The following is a 20,660-nucleotide window of genomic DNA, read 5'->3' on the forward strand; positions in this document are numbered from 1 at the left end:
CAGATAACAAGCATTGGCAAGGATGGGGAGAAACGAATCTTTGTATATTTCTGGTGGGTATATAAAACTTTATAGTTTTGGAAAACAGCTTAGCAATTCCTCAAAAAGTTTAACATAGTTGCCATATGACCTAGCAATTCCATTCCTAGGGATACACCCGAGAGAATTCACACAAACACTTGTACATGAATGTTCATAGCAATATTATACCAAATAGCCAAAAAGTGGGCACAAGCTAATGTCTCTGTTCTGCTGAATGGATAGAAAAAATGTACATCCATACAATGGGATATTATTCAGCCACTTAAAAAGGAATGAAATACTGGTACATGCTAAAAACTTACGCTAAGTGAGAAGAGCCAGTTACAAAAGACCGTACACCATTTATATTAAATGTTCATAACAGGCAAATCATAGACGTGCAATGTCGGTTAGTGATTACAAGGGCCTGGGGGCAGGGAGAATAGGGAGACACTGCTAATGGTATGATGAAAATGTTCCAAAATTAGACACTAGTGATGGTTACACAAGTTTTGAATATTCTAAAAACCATCAAATTGTACATTTGAAAAGGGTGAATTTTTATGTTATGTAAATTAGATTTTTAAAAAGTTTTATTGATACAATTCACCTATACTACAATTCACCCATTTAAAGTGTTCAATTCAATGGTTTGTGCAGCCATCACCATAGTCAATTTTTTTTTTTTTTTTTTTTTTTTTGTCGTTTTTTCGTGACCGGCACTCAGCCAGTGAATGCACCGGTCAGTCCTATATAGGATCCGAACCCGCGGCGGGAGCGTCGCCGCGCTGCCAGCGCAGCACTCTACCAAGTGCGCCACGGGCTCGGCCCCACCATAGTCAATTTTAAAGCATGTTCATCACCTCAAGGAAAACCTCTGTACTTTTTAGCTGTTGCCCCCTTTCCCTCCATCCCTTCCCAGCCCTAAGCAACTACTAATCTACTTTTTACCTCTATAGATTTCTCTATCCTGAACATTTCTTATAAATGGAATCACATAATATGTGGTCTTTGTGACGACTTCTTCCACTTACCATACTATTTTCAAAGTTCATCCATGTTGTAGCACTGACTGATACCATTTTACAACCTAATAATAATCCATTATTTGGCTATACCACCTTTTGTTTATCAATCAATTAATGGGCATTTGGGCTGTTCTTATTTTTTGGCTTTGATGAGTAATGCTGCTGTGAACATTCATGTAGAAGGTTTTGTGGGGCATATATTTTTGTTTCTCTTGGATATATACTTAGGAGGGGAATTTGCTAGGTCGTATTGTAACTCTATGTTTAACTGAGAAACTTCGAAGACTGTTTTCCAAGGAGGCTGCACCATTTTTCTCTCCCACTGGTAATGTAGGATGGTTCTGGTTTCTCCCATCCTCACCAACACTTGTGATTATCTTTCTTTTTTCTTTTTTTTTTTGTCTTTTTCGTGACCGGCACTCAGCCAGTGAGTGCACTGGCCATTCCTATATAGGATCCGAACCCGCGGCGGGAGCGTTGCCGCGCTCCCAGCGCTGCACTCTCCCGAGTGCGCCACGGGCTCGGCCCGTGATTATCTTTCTGATTCTAGCCATCCTAGTGGGTATGAAGTGGTTATGTTCCAGTTTCTTAAAAAGGAGTAGGAGACTCCCACAGAGCTTGAAACTCTCATCTCCTGCCAAGTGTTTTCATGATTCTCATTGACTCCCAAAGGTTGTTTCGTGGGGGGGAAGCCTGAGCTAAAATGAGTGGTTGGGGTTGAAAGATGTGAAATAACTGTTGCAACCAGAATACGCCAGGGCCACAGGCCCGAGGCTGGGTGCAGCATGTCAGAAGTCCGACCTGGCTCATCCAAAGGGAAAGACTGCCCTGTGGCAGGAAAGAGGGAGGCAGCGGCACAAAGTTTCATTCCAGGGAGCTCTATAAACAATTCAGTGGTTAAGGACTTGATGAACAGTGGGTTACACAGCCATCTGTGCCTAGGGGAAAGGAACTATGCACAGCCTTAGGTTCCACACAGAGGCTCCGTAAGACTGCAGGGCTGCTACCATGTTCCTCGTCTGGGTCAAGGAGGAGGCAGGTCACAAGCTCTGCAGGGGCAGTGGAGGGGTAAGGTGTGCGTGGAAGGAGAGCACTTGTCCCTTGCCTCTAGCAGGCACACTACCTAGTGCTATAGCCAAAAAGTAGAATGGAGAAGTGGCCCACAGGGGTCCCAATGCTGCTAGGGGAGCTTCTGGTTAGGATCATCACAGTAGGGACCCCAAGGCTCAGGGAAGACAGGTAAGGAAGGACAAAAGGCAGCAGGGACATACACATGCCCAGAAGTTCCAGTCAGGCCTGGGAATCCCACGTTCACTCCTGCCTAGAGGAAAAACCAGAAACAACTCAAAATTCATCTCACTCTTCGACCACATCTTCCTGTGAGGTTGTATCATTCCTATCTGAGCTAGCCTGTGTGTGTGTTTTCAGCTGTTCAGAATCGTCTGTGTGCTTTGCAACCACTCTTGGATCCTGACCAACTCTGGTCAAAAAGATGGCAAGAGCTACGTTCCACCAATCAGAAGGAAAAAATAACTTAAAGCTACAAGTGCAGATTTCAGTGATTTAGAGAAACAGCAAGAGCGCAAGTCAACATCGAGGAATTATTTTTACTAAAGCAACTGTTCTCCTGAGACTTGTCCTTCCTGTATTTAACCTTTCATTCTTGGGGCTGGAAAGAAACACACATTAAAACCCCAGCCTCACACACTGAGTAAATTCACAGCTAAACCTAGGCACCAGAGCCCTTCCGAAACAACAGAACTATCTTCCTGTAACTGATTATTCTGATTTGTAATTGAACCAGCTCATACTCCCTTCTGATTAAATGCATGTAACTTCAAGAACCACATAATGAGGCAACTGTATAGTAAATACTACGTGTGGTTTCAGTGGGAAATAAATTGCATCCAGCAGCTGATTTGTAACCATGGGCTGGGGTTTACTCTGATCACAGGAATTATTCCCATAATGAAGAGTTCCTCCTGGCCTCCTTGCCCTTCAAGAAAAAAAAAAAAAGAAATCACAAAGAAGGTCTTACCACACACAAAACTCTCCGGTGGCACAGAGAAAATGCTCTGACCCTTCAGTGATTCCGGGTGGGCACAGGTGGCTGTCACAAAGGTCTGCAGCATTCTGCCCATTAACCACAGGGGTAACCACTTCAGCTGGCAGTCGCACAGGAAGCTATCACTGCTGATGTGGCTGAAAAGAAAACAGAAGCGGACACTTAAAGTGTGACTGCAAAGGAGGGATGCTCCCTGAATCCACAGGATGATCAGTCGCCTCCAATTGGCTTCTGATGTCAATCCCAGCAGGCTAGAATGGGGAAAAGATTTTTCTCACAGTTCCTCTCCAAAGACCCTGAGCAGCGCATCTAATCTCTCTGGAGATTTTGATAAAATGCAGCCTCTGACTTGGTCGGGCAGGAGTGGAGCCCCAGATTCTGCATGTCTAACAAGCTTCCAGGTAATGCTGATACTGCTGGTCCAGGGACCACACTTGAGTTCACCCAGGTTCTGAGACAGACACTGCTGCTAAGTGACCCTGGGGATGCCTTCTATCCTTGTCTGGCCTCTGATGCAACCAAAAGTAGTAAGCTAGCACTGTCTACTCTCTGGTTTTCCCCACTTTCATGATAAACTACTTGGAGCTTCCAAACTCAATCTGAGACTGATCTAAATTCTGCACCAAGTTCTGAGCAGCGCTCTTCTACGCGGCTGTTAGCTTGTGATTTGGCAGAGCTGCTGTTTTCTCACTTCCAAATGTAAGCCTCACCCACATGTGTCCTCTTGCTAGTGTATTCCTCTACACAGCAGCGTTATTCAGGGGCCAGTAGAACTCGGCTCTGCTCCTGAAATAGTGCTTGTTAGTTCACTGCCACTGCCCAGGGAGCATGAGAATGCACAACTTTGGTTTTGTGAGGCTCCAACGAAAACAGAGAATATTTTCTTTTTCATTTCTCAGCAACCAAAGATAAACTTTTTAAACAGAAATCAGAATCGCCAACTCAGTGAGCATTCCTTCCTATGGAGTCACTTGAAGATAAGTCAACCAGAGTCTATCTGCCCTGTTCCTGGAAGACCTCAAGGCTGTACAGAGCTGACGGATCATGGCCAACCCATGACAAGGGAAGAGATCGTGAAAGAAAACATGCAGGCTCCCCTGTACTACGCTGTCTCTGGGACTCAGTGATGCAAAGGGGCACAGGTATGCTTAGAAATTCCAGGCCCTACAGTAAAGCAACAGCCTCCTTCTCCACCCACCATTGTCCTCAGACAATGCAAGATAAAGCAACCAAATGGACTAGCTTTTTGCTTTCTTCTATTTCACTCTGGCCACCTAATGAACAGAGAAACTATCAAACTGGTAAATGGCAAAGAAGAATGAAATTTAAGCCAGATAACCCAAGGCTGAATAAATTAAATAAAATCTACTCTTCCCTCCTGTTCCTCATCATTCCCAGATAACTGGACATCTTAACTTATTAAAATAATTTTTGAACATGTATTTCCAAAGACTTTCAGTAATAATTTATCTCAAAGCCACTGTAACCGGAATGCTGGCCCATGTGAGACCTTAAAATCAGCATGAGATTTTGTATTACTGTTTGATGGGCAGGTAGCATTCTGCTGAGAGATACCTGGAGGGCTGTCACAGCTAACCGTGAGAGTGCTGTGTGTGTGGCTGCACCAGGCACTGGGGAAGAGCCAGGAGCTGTCCCACGGGCGGGAGCATGTCCTGCTCCCCATCAAGAGGGCACTTCTTTGTAGTTGAGCAGGATAGCCTGGGCACTGTACATGAAACCTAGTGGAAGATGCTGGGCCATCACTGTGAAACTTCAGGCACTTATGTGGGGGATATGGACATATTAAACTTGAGCCACAGGAACAAACTGGGGAAAACAAACTTGATGTTTATCGTCACTCATACATGTGTGGAAAGGGTTAAGCCTCATACCACACACTCCGTGTATCTGCCGGGCCTTGCTCCTTTGAGGATGTCCTTTCTCCTCTTAGAAAGGAGACCAGACCCAAGAAAGACAGATGGTACTTGCGGTGGGGAGAGGATTTTCCTAAAGAATGAGTTAGATCCAAAGGACAGAGGAAGAAGGATTGGATCCGGACAGTAGTTAAGGACACTGACCCCAACGACTCCCAACCGCATGCACAACTAACTTTAAAGACAAAGGCTAAGCTGAGAGACTGGCCAGTGGGGACTGCGAGCAGCCAGCCCCCAGACCCTAGGAAGATTCCTGCTTCTCCTCCTTCACTAACGAGAAGCACATCCTGGTCAACTGCTAACAGGCATGGCCTTCCACGGCTCCCATCACCAGCCATCCCAATACCTCACCGGCTTACCCCATGCATTTTCATGATTCCAACTCAAAGTGTGTTTCTAATCATTGCTTGTGGAAATTTACCCAGAGGATGACTAAGTGCACAGTACGACCTGCCTTATCTGACTCAGGGAGGAAACAACCAAGTGGAATTAACCATTTCTCCCATCACAGGACTGAGGGCCAGCCACAGCTGAGTATGTGCAGCGACTGATGGGAAACCCAGGCAGGAGACCAAGGCTGAGCCTCCAGAGCCATGCAGAAGCATTGTGGGGCCCAAGCTTCTAGAAGGTTCCAGGTCTTCACAACTAGAAAACAGTCTTATAAGAGGCAAAAAGGAAAATCTTATCTCCCCCCTTCCCTCTTTCTCTCAAAATACCCTCTTCCCATTTAGTCAGATCTTGTTACTCCCGACATTACATTTGAAAGTTTCAAAGACAGAAAAGTTGAAAGAACTATACAGTGAACACTCATGTACCTACCACTTATCTTTTACAATTAACGTGTTACTCTACTTGCTTTATCGTATCTCTATTCCTCCACCCGGCCTTCTAACTTGGACTGGAATCTCTTCCCCTTCCCTGGAAGGAGAGTTACAGATCCTTTCTTCATATCACATCTTACCCAGACAGACAAAATCAGATGAGAAGTGCTCAGAACAGGGTGGCTTTCTGCAGAGCCCTGAGGCTCCACTGAGCCCGCTGCAACAGTCCTGCGCTTAGATCCTGACCCTTCTAAGAAAGACTTGAGTCTCACAGCAAACTACACATCACAAGGTGAGTGCCCTGGCCACCTCCTCTCCTCTCACTTACTCAGAGGAAAGCCACCGGCCCGCTCTGGCCCTCACTATGGAGACTGCGCCTCATTTCCCCGTTCCTACCTCCCCTCCCCAGTCGAGGGCCACCAGGAGAGGCCTCGGGAATGAGGATGAGGTCAGGGCACAGAGATGACCATCCTTTAGTATCTGCCATTTTGTCAGTTCTTCTAAGAACCAAAAGTCACACTTGTAGGGAACTGATAGGGATGGAACTTACTGGCTGCAGAATCAGATTCGTATACCATCAGGCACTGCATAACGATGTTTCAGTCAACAATCAAACCACATATACAACAGTGGTCCCATAAGATTGTACTGGAGCTGGAAAATCCTTTTCTATGTTTAGATACACAAATACCATGGTGATATAATTACTTAGTTTTCAGTACAGTAGCCTGCTATACAGGTGTGTAAACTAGGAGCAATAGGAGCCATACACCATGTAGCTTAGGTGAGCAGCAGGCTACACCGTCTGGGCTTGTGTCAGTGTACTCCATGATGTTCACACGACAGTCACCTGACAATGCATTTCTCAGAATGTATGCCTGCTGTTAAGCAACACGTGACTATACAGGAACAAGAAAGGAAACGTGGGTGTTGCTACCTAAGTACCTGGACTAACTCCTCTGCCAGAGACCAGGACACCGGTGAGCTCTTCTAACCCTTGTCACCTCTTCTAACCTAACCCGCCACCACCTGGGAACTACTCCTGGGCCGAGTGGGCCTCGGAAATGGTGTGAGGTGGGCACTAGTACCCCTTAGAGCATCCTTTGGATGCCCCGTCTTGCTCACAGCCCACCAAGCTCTCTAAAGAAGCCCTTTTCAGTATAGGTCCTTCATTTTAAGCAAACCCAAAAGACGAAAACTTGTCATAATGAACGGGGGAATTATCCACTTTCTTGAGGAGAGTTTACTTCACATTATCTAGGTGCCACAGCCTGCTTCTGTCCACGCACATTTACTGGCACACGGGCACACACGATCATGTATGCATCATTTATGGCTGCTTTCTGCTGTAGCCACACAGTCGAGTAGTCACGACAGAGACCCTATGGCCCACAAAGTCCAAAATATTTACTAAGTGGCCCTCTAAAAAAAGTTTGCTGACCCCTGATCCAAAATGAGCCCCACAGGGCTTTTTTTGTTTTGTTGTTTTTTAAGGACAAGTTAACCTACCCACACCTATAAACATCACAGCTATTACATAAAGTGGGCATCATGCAATTCCAGGTGTTTCTTACTCTGAAAGTCTCCATTCATGTTAATCAGAGCTACAGAATCCCAGGTACTTACAGCTCTTTAAGATTCTTCATCTTCACAAACGCATCAAACTGGACAGACCTGATTGCATTCTCTCCAAGGTTCCTGAAACAGAATATGATTACTTATGCAAAGAAAACCTGCATACCCTTCAAGTCAGCCATGTGTTTGAGCCAAGACACTTGGGGGCTTTTCAGGACAGCCCTGGTTTCACAGATGACCCACAGGTACTAGCCAGACCCTGTGTCCTAATTCTACTAGAGGTGGCTATCATTTCACATTTATTGACATAAGAACATGAAATGACTCTGGAACCAAGCTAGCCCTCAGGGCAGCATCAAAGCTATGTTGAGGGTTGCTCACCAAGTCAACAGGCAAACCTTTCCCAACAGAAGTAAGGTCGCACTTGATTCAGAGAGGAAAAAATCTAAAGATCATGCGCTAGAGGCATCTTCCACAGATGGCAACAACATGAATGTCTCAGGGCGGGCTCTGTCCCTTCCTCCTAGGGTCTCAGAGGCAACCACTCCAGTGGAAAAGCTCTCGGTGAGGCCCAGCATGTACTCCGCATCATTAAGCTGCTGTAGGAGGGGTTTCAGGCTTGGCCAGGATCAAGTGCCTGCGTGGAAGTGGCAGTGAGACCAGGAGCCTGGTGCAGCGGTGAAGCAGCGCAGCAGGAGGGAGGAAAGTATTCATCCAAATGCCAACTGCATTAATTAGGGGCACACCAACTGGCCATATGTTCTGTAACTGTTCCTGGCACAGGCAAAATAAAGGCCAAAGTTGAAGCTGACTTATAATGAGAAGGAAGCAGCTGGTGTTTCCAAATAGCCCTGTTTCTCGGTTTACAAAGATGTGATTAAATTGCTAGCAGACTTCCCCAGCAGCCGCGTGTGGCAGGCCTGTGGGTCAGGCAAGGTCTGGCAAGATACTCACAGGTGCTCCAGGCCTTCCAGCCCCGAGAATGCTCTCTTAGCCACGGACTTGATCTTGTTTCCAAACAGAGTCCTGCAGTTTCCAAACATCCAGAAACGAGGAGAGGAGAGAGGAGGGGGTCATGGTAGGGGTGAGAGAAAGAGAACATACAATTAGGGTACTGCTACCTGAGAAGTCTGTCGAATGAGAGGCAGATGGAAAGCTGACCTATGCTGAGATTACGGGTCTGAAGTACCCAGGCCTTCTGCTTTCTGAAATGAAATGCTTTTATCTTTATCAGAATTTAGTAGTGATGACAGGCTGCAATTGCATGCACTGCCTGGTCTAAAATGGCCCCTTGCAGTGTCAAGCGAAAATCACCTTATTCCACCTGGGCTTTCTCTCTCTAAGGACCACCCAAGGGAGCCTGAGGGTGAAGTTTAGTGATATCCTTGCAGGATAGATGGGACTGGTTAATGTTTCAGTGGGAGGAAGCAGAATCAGAGAAGGTAATGAAAACAATGGAATTAAAAACTGCCACCCACTTCTGAGGATAAAGGTTCCCAAAAGGGGCAAGAGGACAGAAAGATGCATGTCCGTCAAGATGGCTCCATAACCCTTTGCACCTGAGATGCCCCTAGCGGCCAGGATGCAGCTATGGTGAGCTGTGGCCTCTTGAGCAAGACCCCAGATTTTATATGATGTCGGTGGAATAGACCCGGCCAGTGCCCAGGACCACAGAGGAAAGTGCCTGCTCCACTTGCTCCTGAGGCCACTGCAGGCCTGCGAAGCCAACTCCCATGGCAACCATACCCCGAGGGCTTCCTGACCCCCATTTCATCAGAAACAGACTTCTTCCCCAGGGACCTCCGTTTAAGCATCCCCCAGCGGTAACTCTGAGCTCAGCCTTCAGACAAAACCAGCTCTGTTTCCTGCCACCGGAGGGTGAAGGGGCAAACAGGCCAAAGCCCCCTTTGCCTTTTCTTTCTCCCAGAGGCAGGCTGCGTGGGTGTGAAAACAATCTCATCCTGGAAGTTTCCACAACCTCTCTCAACCTGAAATTTTTATCTTAAAGCAAATAAACCAGACCCATGGAAAAGCTGGTGGCCATGCTAGCCTCAGCTCCTTAATCACAGAACTAGCAGCAAATAACAGCATACAGAGCACTAAGGCCAGCACTTCTGAGCAGCTGCCAACTTCTGAACTTCCGCAGACCCCCTCAGGCCGAGGCACTGTGTGCTCCAGGCTCCAGTAAAGCGTATTGAACTGTTTAGTGAAATCTCCCGTAAACTGGATCCAGGAAAAAGCTGTGCTTTATTTCATCCATTAAATATTAGTCACATTGACCTCTTTTACAGTGAGGGCAGACTGTTATTTCTAATGGTGACAATAGCAATAAAACAAATTCTCAAGTTCTCTATTGTGCAGGGGCTAATCATCCTGTTAGAGGAATTAAACTGGGTCCTTACCTCCCCGCAGCAGACATTTGGGGCTGGGGGCAGCTCAAGCTAGTGAACTGGATGGTTTTATAAAAGGCTGCTGTGTGGAGAAAGGGGAGCGGGGAGCTGTGACCGTGGGCCAGGAGGATGCACCCCTGTCCTGCTGTGGGGCTCCCAGAGAAGGGGCGGCTGGCTTGATATCCAGTGTCCACTGGAGCAGACAGCAACCTGGGGAAGTTGCCTGTCAACCCAGCCAAGGGTTCCCAAGGCCTACTCAGTGCTTGCTAAAACAACTGTGGCCGGCACTGGGGGGTGGTGCTAAGGGGTCCTGGTGGTCATGTCCTTCTGCAGACCCAGCCCCACCCCTGGTTGGGGAGCACCTGCCCAGGCAGGAACCGAGAGGCTCTGCATCCTCTCCCTGTTCTGCGGATCCCCTGACATGTCCCTGCACACATGTCCTGTGTATGCTCTGCCCCTGCCTCCCAGGAAGGCTATAAAGAGAGCTGGAACACGGGGCAGCACCTGCTGCGCTGTTGCCCACAAGCCACTAACTGCTCCTCTCTGCTCTAATTTGGGGTCCAGAAATTCTTCCTTCCCTCCTCATGCATGACTAAGCTACTGTGTAGGCTCCCAGCAGGTGAACACCACGACCATTTTGAAACAGGGCTCTGGGGCTGGTGAGGATGGTCATCCCAGGCAAGCCAGGAAGAAAGGAATGTGCTCAAGTCTAGGAACATTCTCCACCTGCCAGGAAGATCTGGTCTGAAGATGTATCCAAAAGTCTATGTTCAGCAGCTGGAAAGATTCCGGGTGGGGCACATCATCCAGTCTTCACAGAAAGGGGGCCCTGATGCTCACTTCCTCCTTTCCTGACAATTCTATGATTTAGGTCAGGCCTCTTGTGTGGTGGGAAGGGCCCCAGATCCCTGAGTAATTTGGTGAAGGCAGGAGTTTGTCCCTCCCTGTTCTACGGGGGATCCTCAATACCAGTCCCTCAAGCTCTCCGGAGACAAACCCACACCACATCAAAGGGACCCAGCATGCCGCCTGCAGCCTCTGCAGGATGAATCAGCGCCTGTGACACAGCACCTTGAGAGGGGCAGCCCCCTCTGTGCTAACATGCCCCACTTCTCAACGGATCCCAACATGCTTGGCCCCAGGCCACTCTAGGGGCATGCTAGTGTTGTGGCCACTTGTCCCTGCCACAGCCACACAGCAGAGATTTCCTGGCAAGGTTCTGAGGAGACTGTGTGGAGGTGGAATCATTGAATAAATTAATGTCCTTCACTCACTCAACAAACGTTTACTCAACACCCATGACATGTCAAGCACAGGAGTTTTTAACTGGAGCTGTGCACCAGAATTGCATGGAAACCACTTGCTTTTCTTTTTCCCTTTTAATGTGCAAGAACTCACACACCACCTAGGTAGACAGAATAGCATCAGGAAGTGCACGTGCTGTCCCGCAGCTATAACCACTACCCAGCTGTGGCAGCTGCATTTCATCTCCACCTTGCTCCACTGTCCATCTGTCCCCAACCCTGCTGGCTTATTTGGAATCCAAATCACATGCATCATATTGGTTTCTTCTTTTATTCAAGAAGAAAAGGATTCTTTTTTTTTCCTTTTCCAACATAACCACGATACCATCACACTTAAATAACTGTATGTATTTAATCATAGGAAGGAATTCTTGTTATTGGCCCAGTTTCCCCCTACTGGGTGCATCTCTCTCTCTCTCTTTTTTTTTAAAAGATGACCAGTAAGGGGATCTTAACCCTTGACCTGGTGTTGTCAGCACCACGCTCACCCAGTGAGCTAAGCGGCCATCCCTATATAGGGATCTGAACCCAGGGCCTTGGTGTTGTCAGCACCACACTCTCCAAGTGAGCCACGGGCCAGCCCTTCTCTCTCTTTTTAAAACACATATGGACCCTCCAGCCCTAAGATGCTGACTGAGTGGAGCCAAGGGGAGTGAGGCCTTGAGACCCTGCATTTTAACAAGTCCTAAGTCTCAGGGCCAGGTCAGCGTGGAGCCCACATCGAACAACATCATGTGAGTGAGGAATGCAGGGTTTGGGGGGGCCTCCTGGGGCTCAGCAAGAACCACCCAGTCTAGCTCTGCAGAAGAAAGCAGGAGGAAACGGCAGGGGAGCGAGAGCAGGCATGTAGGAGCTGGGCAGCGGGCTGACTTGTGCAGCACCAGTCCCTCCTGGAAGCCACGACACCCAAGGAACAGCTCCAGGTCCCACTGGAGGGACATGCCTCCAAAAAAAGCTGGCGGTGCCAGCCGAGGTCAGGCAGGCTGGGGCCCAAGGCGGCGCAGGTGCTTTCCACCCCAGCAGCCACATTACAGGCCTGCGGCTCTTCCTGCTAACAAGAGGCCCGCACCCCACCCTGCCTGGCTACTCCAGGCTCTTCCCGAGCCTGCCATGTTTGGGCTCAAGGAGCCAGGAGGGCAGATGAGCATTGTTTTAGGGAGAAGAAAAACTGACAAGCTTTTCTGCAATGTCTTCAGAGTACAGGATGCTCAAAAAGAAATATAATACTCAGAGAGCCAAAACAGCTCAATCGGTACCCTCCTGGTATAAAAGGTGTGAAAAGACACACTTTTTAAACAAATCAGAAGCACTTATTACACAAAAAGATTCTTCCCCACTACAGGCTTTCCTAAAGCTGCGAGTTCCACTAGAGTTTTCAAAATACCTACTTTACACACGCACACTTCTCAGTGCCCTGTCACTGGGTGCAGCAAGACAGAGTGGAGACTGTCTTGTCTTGTCCTCCTCCAAGCCTTCTCTCTGAGTTGTTAGTCAACAGTAATAATTACCCCAGTCCACCCGGGTTGGGAAAATAGAATGGTTTAGTCGGGACCCTCACCTCAGGTCTAGTTGGGTGTGGTTCAGCACACCCTTTGTAAGCAAATTTTGTGTGTGGGTGTGTGTGAGTGCAAGTGTGCGCCAATGTATTTTTTTAGTTTTGTGGCTATTCTTGTGTTCTTCAGAGTTTGTAAAGCAGGCTGGCTGGCAGTTTACTGCCTCAGGCCGCCACCACGAAGCAGCCATGCTTTCCAACCTACAGCTTCCAAGGACCTGTTTGCCGGTTACCTAGCTCATAGACCTGCATGTGAGGGGTCTGGGGACCCAGCCTGGCATGTGAAGGGTTCGTGTCCCAATCTGTGAATGGGCTTGAGGGGTCTGTGTGCTCCAGACCCAGCCCTAGCTCTACGATTGGTGCTGTGAGCAGGATTCTGACATTAGCAGAGCACTACAACCCTCCTGCATGTTCCTTGGATAGTGTCTGCAGGAAGTGCTGGTGAGATGCAGAGGGAAACAGAGTGGGCCCAGGAAGAAATTACATGGGTTTTGGAGCCAGACAAGCAAATGCTGACCCTGCCAATTACTAGCTATGTAGTCCTGGGCAAAATCCCTCCACTTCTCTTTCCTTGACTGTTGCATAATAGAGCCTGTCCTCATGAACACATTAGATATAACACACATGCACATGTGCACACACACACCCCCTAGCAGAATAACTGCCAAATTCTAGGAGGTGGGAAAAGAAAAAAGACCCAAAACCTGGAATTCAAAATTGCTATTACTATTACCCTTCATAATGAATATTTCTGTTTGAGATTATGGTTGACAACAAAAATACCGACAGGAGCCTTAAAACCATCAGGTTACTTACTCAGAAGTAGACAGCTCACACAATTTCTAGAGATTGAGTAAGAGGGTAAGACTCCTTTGTACAAAGGACAACAAAAAATTTAGCCATTTTTACATCAAATGTGATTTAAACCTGAGAGAATCTCCAAAAGGCCACCAAACACCAGGTCTTCAGCCCCAAAGAACCCACTGCCCAAGGCAGTGATGGATCCCCTGGCCAGCGAGAAGCTGGGGTGTCTCCCACTCCCTTCTTCAGGCTCTTCTCCCTAACAAAGGAAGACCTATGCGGAGCCAGCTCTCTTCCGCTGGGCCCGGAGCCAAGAGGCATGGGGAGCTCGCGGAACGTCACCCTCAGAGATACTCACAGCTTGCTGAGGCTGTCCAGTCCTGAGAAGGCGCCACTGGTGTCCTCTATTGTGCCTGCAATCTCGTTATGGTCCAGATCCCTGAGAAGAAGACAGAAGGCAAGCTCACCATCCAGTGAGCGTTCTCGACTATTCTTCAACATGACACAGGAGAAGAGACTCCCCCCCAATTTACCCCCTGGAAGCTAAAACCATCCAGGTGCACTCTAGATGCCCAGCCTAAGTAGTGGTTGGGGGTGTGGCTCCGGGAAGGAAGGCCTGTTCTGCACACTTCCCAGCGCAGCCTGGCGAGCTCAGCTTTCTGACAAGGCTGGTACCCGCCTCCAACACACAGCCACCCCAGCTCCATCTGCTGCTGCTTCCCAGTGGGCTGAGGCCACACTCCGGGCAAGGGAGGTAGTGCGGGAAGCCCGGGTTGTACACTGCTCCTGAGCAGACAGTTGGCACCTGGCACAGAGAATCGGCCCGAAAGGTTCCTTAAGGTTATTGTCTGCTCTTACCTATCAGAGTCCCTTTTCTGGACATGACCAAGAAGCTGCGGAAAGCACATGGAGGAAAGGGACACGGAAGAAAGAGGTCCCAGCACAGCGTCCTCCCACAGGCCCTTCTGTGCCGGCTGGGGGATGCAGCCCATCTCCCCAGAAGGCCCACACAGAGCTGACTCTGAGCCAAGGAGGACATCTGGGTGCTGAGTCAGACTTGTGACCCACTCGCCAGAACCAGCGAGGTGAGGCCAACTCCTCGGCCCAGACAGCTCCAACCATGCAAACCCCCAGGCCGATGAATCAGCGTCCTGCCCCGCCACCGGCTCCAAGGGCAGGTCACAGTGCCCGGACGAGATTTCACACCTGGTGCCCAGGCCTCACTTAGCACACATTCAGCCCTCTCCAACTTTCCACAGAATTCTTGGTTCCTAAACTTTCCTCTCCTGAGCCCTCGCAGACATGCCCAGGAGCAGAAAGGGATGCTGCTCTTGGCTCTGTGAGAACGTTCAGAAGGAATCAATGCTGCCAGCATGGAAGGGAGCTCTGCCTGCAGAGGAAAATGCTTGTGGTGACCTTTATTTTACAGCAGGAAGCTCAAAGAGCCGAAACTTTGCTGCTGTGAGGGACTTCTCCTTTCAATGGCTTTCTCTCTATTATCATCATACCGAAAAAAAACCAGGACCCAGGGCTGTGGCTTTGTGTGCCTGTCTCCCTGCTCCTCTCCCTGCCCGCCAAAGTGTTTCTCTTCTTTCTGGCTGGCCCAGTCTGAATGTTCCCAGCCTTGTTATTCAAGCCTGGCAAAGGTCTGCAGGCTGACGTTGGCTTGAACAGCTGGGCATCCAGGCTCTTTCACACTCCTCAACGATGGCTCAACATGCAAGCCAACTCTGCCAGCTGCAGGTGCAGTGGCCTTCCTCCCTGTGCACGGGGACAGGCCCCTCTCTCTGCTGTGGATCATGCCTGAGAAGGAGGCCTCAGAACCCACGACCACTGTTGAAAACCATGTGCCCCTCTTTTCGGGCTTGAAAGTTCTCTGAAGCCAACAACTGAAGTTTTATGAGGGCCGGCCCGTGGCTCACTTGGGAGAGCGTGGTGCTGACAACACCAAGTCAAGGGTTTAGATCCCCTTATCAGTCATCTTTAAAAAAAAAAAAAAAAGAAAAGAAAAGTTTTATGAAAGTCCTAGAAAAGATCCTGTAGCAACTTAACGGTAACCCCACCTAACGAGGAATGTAGACGGAAATGACATTATCACCTCCACTTTCTTAAATAACCTCCTAGTGATGTGCAAAGACAGACACAGGATTCCCTAAGTGCCTCTCTTAGAAATGAGGCATCCTGGATGCAGGATGTGCTGAAGAAATTTGAATACTAGGACTAGAGATGAGCCACAGCATTCCCTTGGCTTGCAGAAAAAGTATTCGGGACTAAAAAATGGATGTCATAACTGGAAGACTCAACACTCAAAAGACTGACCCCATGGTTGCTCTCCTGGAAGCTGCTCCAGGCACTCACCATGGGGAAGCTTTTCCTAACAGGAGGACCCCAGCATCCTGCCCAGTGCAATAAAGGAATCACTGCTTGACAACAACACTTTTTAAAGAACTGTCATCCCTCTATAGGCACCACCCTGAAGGAATGGGATTTTTCTGCTCAACCAGTTCTTTTTTAGTTGATTATATAAAAGTTGGAGACTGCACACATAACAGGCCAGCTTTCAATCAATCCAACTCTGCCTCGAAGCCAATGAGAATGGAATTCAGCTACGTAGCTGGTTTGTTCTATTCTGCTCTCCCAACTGGGGACCCTATCATTCTGTCAACCCAGCAGCGAAAGACGTACAGGACTCGCAGGTTCTTGAGTCCCTTGAAGGCGCCTTCTGCGATGTGGCTGATGGAATTGTGGCTGAGGCGCAGGACGCTCAAGCTGCTCAGCTCGGCCAGGCTCTCCTCGTCCAGCCGCGTGAGGTTGTTGAAGGACAGAATCCTGAGGAAGGGGAGGGGGAGGCAAAGGTCACAGCAATCCACACCTGGTTGTCCTCCCCTCTCCTCTCCTGAGCACCGAGCCACAGCTGGCCAGTCTCAATGGGAAGGGACACACCCTTTTTCCGTGCTCACAGGAAAACCCAGTGGAGCCCAGCATCCATCTAGTCTGACTCCTAGAATAGAGGTCATGCAGGTTACAGAGACCAGGATGTCTGTTAATTTATAAGGACTACACAAGGTCATGCAACACAAAAACCCTCAGAGCTCCAACCCTTCATGCTGGTGTCAATGGCTGGTCCTGATTCAGACTACACGGACCTCTCATGGCAGGCCTGGGACTTTGGACAGGAGGACCCCAGTGGGTTCTGACAGTCAGCAAGAAAGCCCCGTTAGCCTCCCCACATGGGCCAGCAGAGGGCGCCACTAGCCACTGCCTGAGACAGCCACACCACACCAGTGCCTCAAGCCTCAGCTGCGACTGGAGGCCCCTGTCCAGGCTTCCTCACTCCATCCACATCAACCCCTGAGTGTGACCTGTCCGCTGTAAGCAGGACAGGGTACACGCTCCCAACTCGTACACTCTGCCTGAGTGTCAGAATCAAACCTTCCTGCCAGTACTCCTGCACGTCTGACACAGCCCTGGGTTGCTTACTTAGCATATTTGTCATCTATCATTGAAAAATGGGGAATTTGGACTGGGACAGGAAGAAGAAAAATAAATTCAGAAAAGATTAATGAGTTTTTAAAGGTGGCAGGGAGCAACATGCTTTCCCTCCTGGAGAAATAAGTCATGGTGCCTGTCAGTCACCTGGCAGGAGATCAAAATTACATCTTCACCTGCAATTAGAGAATTTAGCTTAAAGGAGGGGTGGGAACGAACGCTAGAAAGCAATCATAAATCTGGCTCCAACGTTACCTAGATATGGGGCAAACTGCTAGGACTGGTCAAGGCACACTTCTAAATGGCACAGAAGACAGCTTCACAAAGTCTACCAGCCAGAGAGGGAAATAGGGAACTCAAAGGTCCATCTCAGAAAGGAGCACGCCTCTCCCTGCTGCCTCAACACCAGGGGCTCACACGCCCTCTGACGAGCCACACAGGTCTGCTCCTCATCTTAGGAACTGGACTGGTTCAGGCTTGAGGGACTCAGAAGACCCCTCGTGCTTCCCCACAGCTCCTAGCCCTGGCCAACAGAAAACCATGGTCCTTGGAGTTCCCTGGTCAGGTCATGGCCTGAGTAAGGAGATTGTCAGAAGCCATGTAATACCACATGACATGTGCAACTGCAGTGCCTCGAAGGGTCAGGAAGCTAAACCCAAAGGGTTCACTTTCGCATACACACAGGCACCCTCACAAAGTTCAAGGTTAGCACAAGGAAAGAGGCAGAACTATTGCTTTTTTGAAGATAATAATGGATTCATTGAAATATAAATTGCAGGTCAGTGTGGGCTGTATGCATGAGAGAGAGAGAGAGAGAGAGAAAACCACAGAAGACCAGATTAAACCCCAGCTGCAAAAATCGACACTGAGTTCAAATGTGTCCTTGAGTTTGCCTGGTGAGATACACAGACCAGGGCTTTGCACCCCAGCAATCGTTCACTTCAGTGGGCAGATATTTTCCTACAGCCAAGCCTAGACTAAAAGGAAGAAAAGAAGAAAGACGAAACCCACCTAAACGCTCCTGAAAAATGAAAAAATCTTACTGGACTAACCGAGAGCACATTAAACTGAAAGAACAGAGGGTGAAGACCTGTTTTTTTTTTTCCCTCCCTGCAAAACTGTCTTCTAGACATGGGACAGAAACAAAGGCATGTGAATGCTGAGTCCCTGACAATGAAAGCAGCGTTGCCAGTGACCACACCCTGACGTGAGGGGATGGCCAGCGCCACATCCTCCCCGTCATAGGAGAATCTGTCACTGTTGATCTCGGAACCTCAGGCAGGAGCTCAGGAGTTCTAGGCCCAACCTGGGGACCCCATGTGGGAATCTCCAAAAGGAAGGAGGGGCCATGCATCTCAGAATGGGGTATAAGCATACACTCATGACTGCAGAGGGGCCTCAGACCAGGCTGCTGGAATGCAGAAAGGGGAAAGGGAGGGTACCGAGTGCCTGGGCAACCTGAGAAGGGAGGTGGAAACTCAGGATGTGCCCATGCTTCCACTGTCAGTGTGTGCCACCTCTCCATTTCACTGTCCTAATTTGCCTTCCTGTGTTTGAGCCCAAACAAACCCTTTCACTATAGCCGTGCATACTACTTGGTGTGGCCATTAACATACAGTCACTTTCAAAACAGCTGCAGTGAGAACACTTCTCTAGGCTGCCCTTTTTTAACAGAGCCCTCTACTCCAGGAACTTTCTCCAAACCCAGGGCGGCTTTGCGGGGCAGAGGCTCCCTGCAGCCCCTGCTACTCCCAAAGCAGAGGGAAGCAGAGAGATCAGGAAGGGACTCAGGCTCAAATCACTGAGGTTGCTGCTCTGGGCCTGGCTGGTTTGGGGATCTGTCCTCTCTCCAGAACAGGGATGCTGGCCTACCTCTGAGCTCCCTCCCCACCTGAGCTCTCACCAAGTCCGCTGTGCTGTGGAATAAGCCAGGCCCAGAGTTTTGTGGGCTCTGGAGAATTCACCTATGGGCAGTGTCTCAAAACACTGTCACAGACCAAAGCTGAGGACACTTACAACTCATGCAACTTCTGGCAGAAGCTCCAGCCATCGCGGTGAATCCGAGAGATGGAATTGTTGCTGAGGTAGAGCTGGTGCAGGGCCGTGAGGCCGTACAGTGAGCCACTGTTCACTTCTACCAGGCTGTTGTACTCCAGGTGCCTGCAATGACAGCCACAGCAGGATGAAGAGGGGACAGTCATTCATTCGTGGACCAGAGAGCAAATAAGCAGTCACTCTGTATCAGACACTGTGGTCGGCACTGAGGACATAACACTGCAAGAGAGAATGGAGGAGCATACTCTGTGTGTGTGTGTGTGTGTGTGTGTGTGCGCGCGCGCGTGTGTGTGTACACGCACACGTGTGTGAGAAGGGACTGGGAGAAGACGAGCAGACAAAACAGATGGTGGTAAGTACCAAGGAAGACTTAGAAAGCTCAGAGGGCAAAGGGAGGCTTCCTAGAAGTGACTTTTTTAGCTGAGTAAAAGTGAACCAGGCAAACAAATGGGCAGAAGAATTCCGAACTAAGGCAAAGCTCATTAAAGGAACAGAAAGAAGAGAGAAGAGGAGGAAGCTCTCATCCCAGCCTTACAGATGGGAGAGCTGCAGTGGAGAGAAGCCAGGTAACCTGCTCACAATTCCAGGTTATCAAGTGGCAAAGGGGCCAGAATTCATTCAAACCCAGGTCTGGTTAGCAAAGTCTGGGCTCCGGACCACTGTGCCCTGAGACTGAATGAATGAACCTAAACATCTGCAAAATGGAGATCCAAGACTGGACTTCATAGGACCTTTATGAGAAGGAAATAAAGAATGCACGTCAGGATTTTAGCAGTGCTGAGGGCTTAAGCTCTCAACAAGTTCATTAAGTCAGTATGCTATTATCCTGCATTGTGATATGGCACATCCTAGCCAAGGATAGCTCTATTCCAGACAACTGGCCTCTTTAGTAAAAGTTACTAATTAAAATTTTGCTCTGTGTTCAATATTACAAGGGCTTTCAGCAACCAATTTTTGCTTTTCTTCGTCTTACTTTCTGCTACTGCTCAAAAAGCATGCAATTAATAATCACAAAGGCAACTTACCCCCTATTTGTATAAATTTGTTGAACATAAATACCAAACGGTCGGTGCTAACTCCATTTCCTTCTGAAAATTCTCTTAATCTCAGCCCACCCAGCATACGACCACCTAGATTTCAGAGTCCATAATGACAGTTTTAAGGATGTCTAGTAAAAGCATTCTTGAATATTAAAAGCAGAGATCCAGCTAGTCCAAAGTGCAGAAGGAGAGCAGGAAGCCCAGCAGCAGGCTTCTGTCCTCATAGAAGGAAGTGTAGCGTGTGGCAGGCGTGGTCACCAAGAGCTTTGTCTCATCGTGCACACAGCACAGCACGTTGATGGACCCCGACCTAGCGTTCTGACTTTGGGTTCAGTTACAAAGACAACCACTAAGGATCTAAAAGTTATCATATAATTTTTATAGACTGGAAGGCAGAAGGGGCTGTTGTGAGCAAGTCAAGTCATTGACTTTAAAGGAGGAAATCTCAACTTGACAAGTAAGGATTGTGGTGTAAGTGTATTAACTTAGAAGTAACCACCTGCAAACAAAATACGAAAAAGAAAAACAAATAAACAAACAAAATTAAACAAAAACCCACACAAAAAAAGAAGTAACCACCAGCAA

At 48.6% G+C, this 20,660-nt stretch overlaps 1 protein-coding gene across 2 annotated transcripts in view; it reads right to left on the reverse strand.

Annotated features, from left to right (window-relative positions):
• Positions 1–20,660, reverse strand: part of LRIG1 (leucine rich repeats and immunoglobulin like domains 1) — a 116,637-nt gene that overhangs the window by 12,066 nt on the left and 83,911 nt on the right. For both annotated transcript variants that reach the window (XM_063113332.1, XM_063113331.1), the window contains exons 7-12: positions 18,997–19,140; positions 16,177–16,320; positions 13,850–13,930; positions 8,399–8,470; positions 7,496–7,567; positions 3,088–3,251 (exon numbers count right to left, since the gene is read on the reverse strand). In XM_063113332.1, the coding sequence (XP_062969402.1) occupies positions 3,088–3,251; positions 7,496–7,567; positions 8,399–8,470; positions 13,850–13,930; positions 16,177–16,320; positions 18,997–19,140 (677 nt within the window). The remainder of the gene's footprint in view (positions 1–3,087; positions 3,252–7,495; positions 7,568–8,398; positions 8,471–13,849; positions 13,931–16,176; positions 16,321–18,996; positions 19,141–20,660) is intronic.

The sequence above is a fragment of the Cynocephalus volans genome, chromosome 11 (assembly GCF_027409185.1).
Source record: "Cynocephalus volans isolate mCynVol1 chromosome 11, mCynVol1.pri, whole genome shotgun sequence".
NCBI lineage: Eukaryota > Metazoa > Chordata > Mammalia > Dermoptera > Cynocephalidae > Cynocephalus > Cynocephalus volans.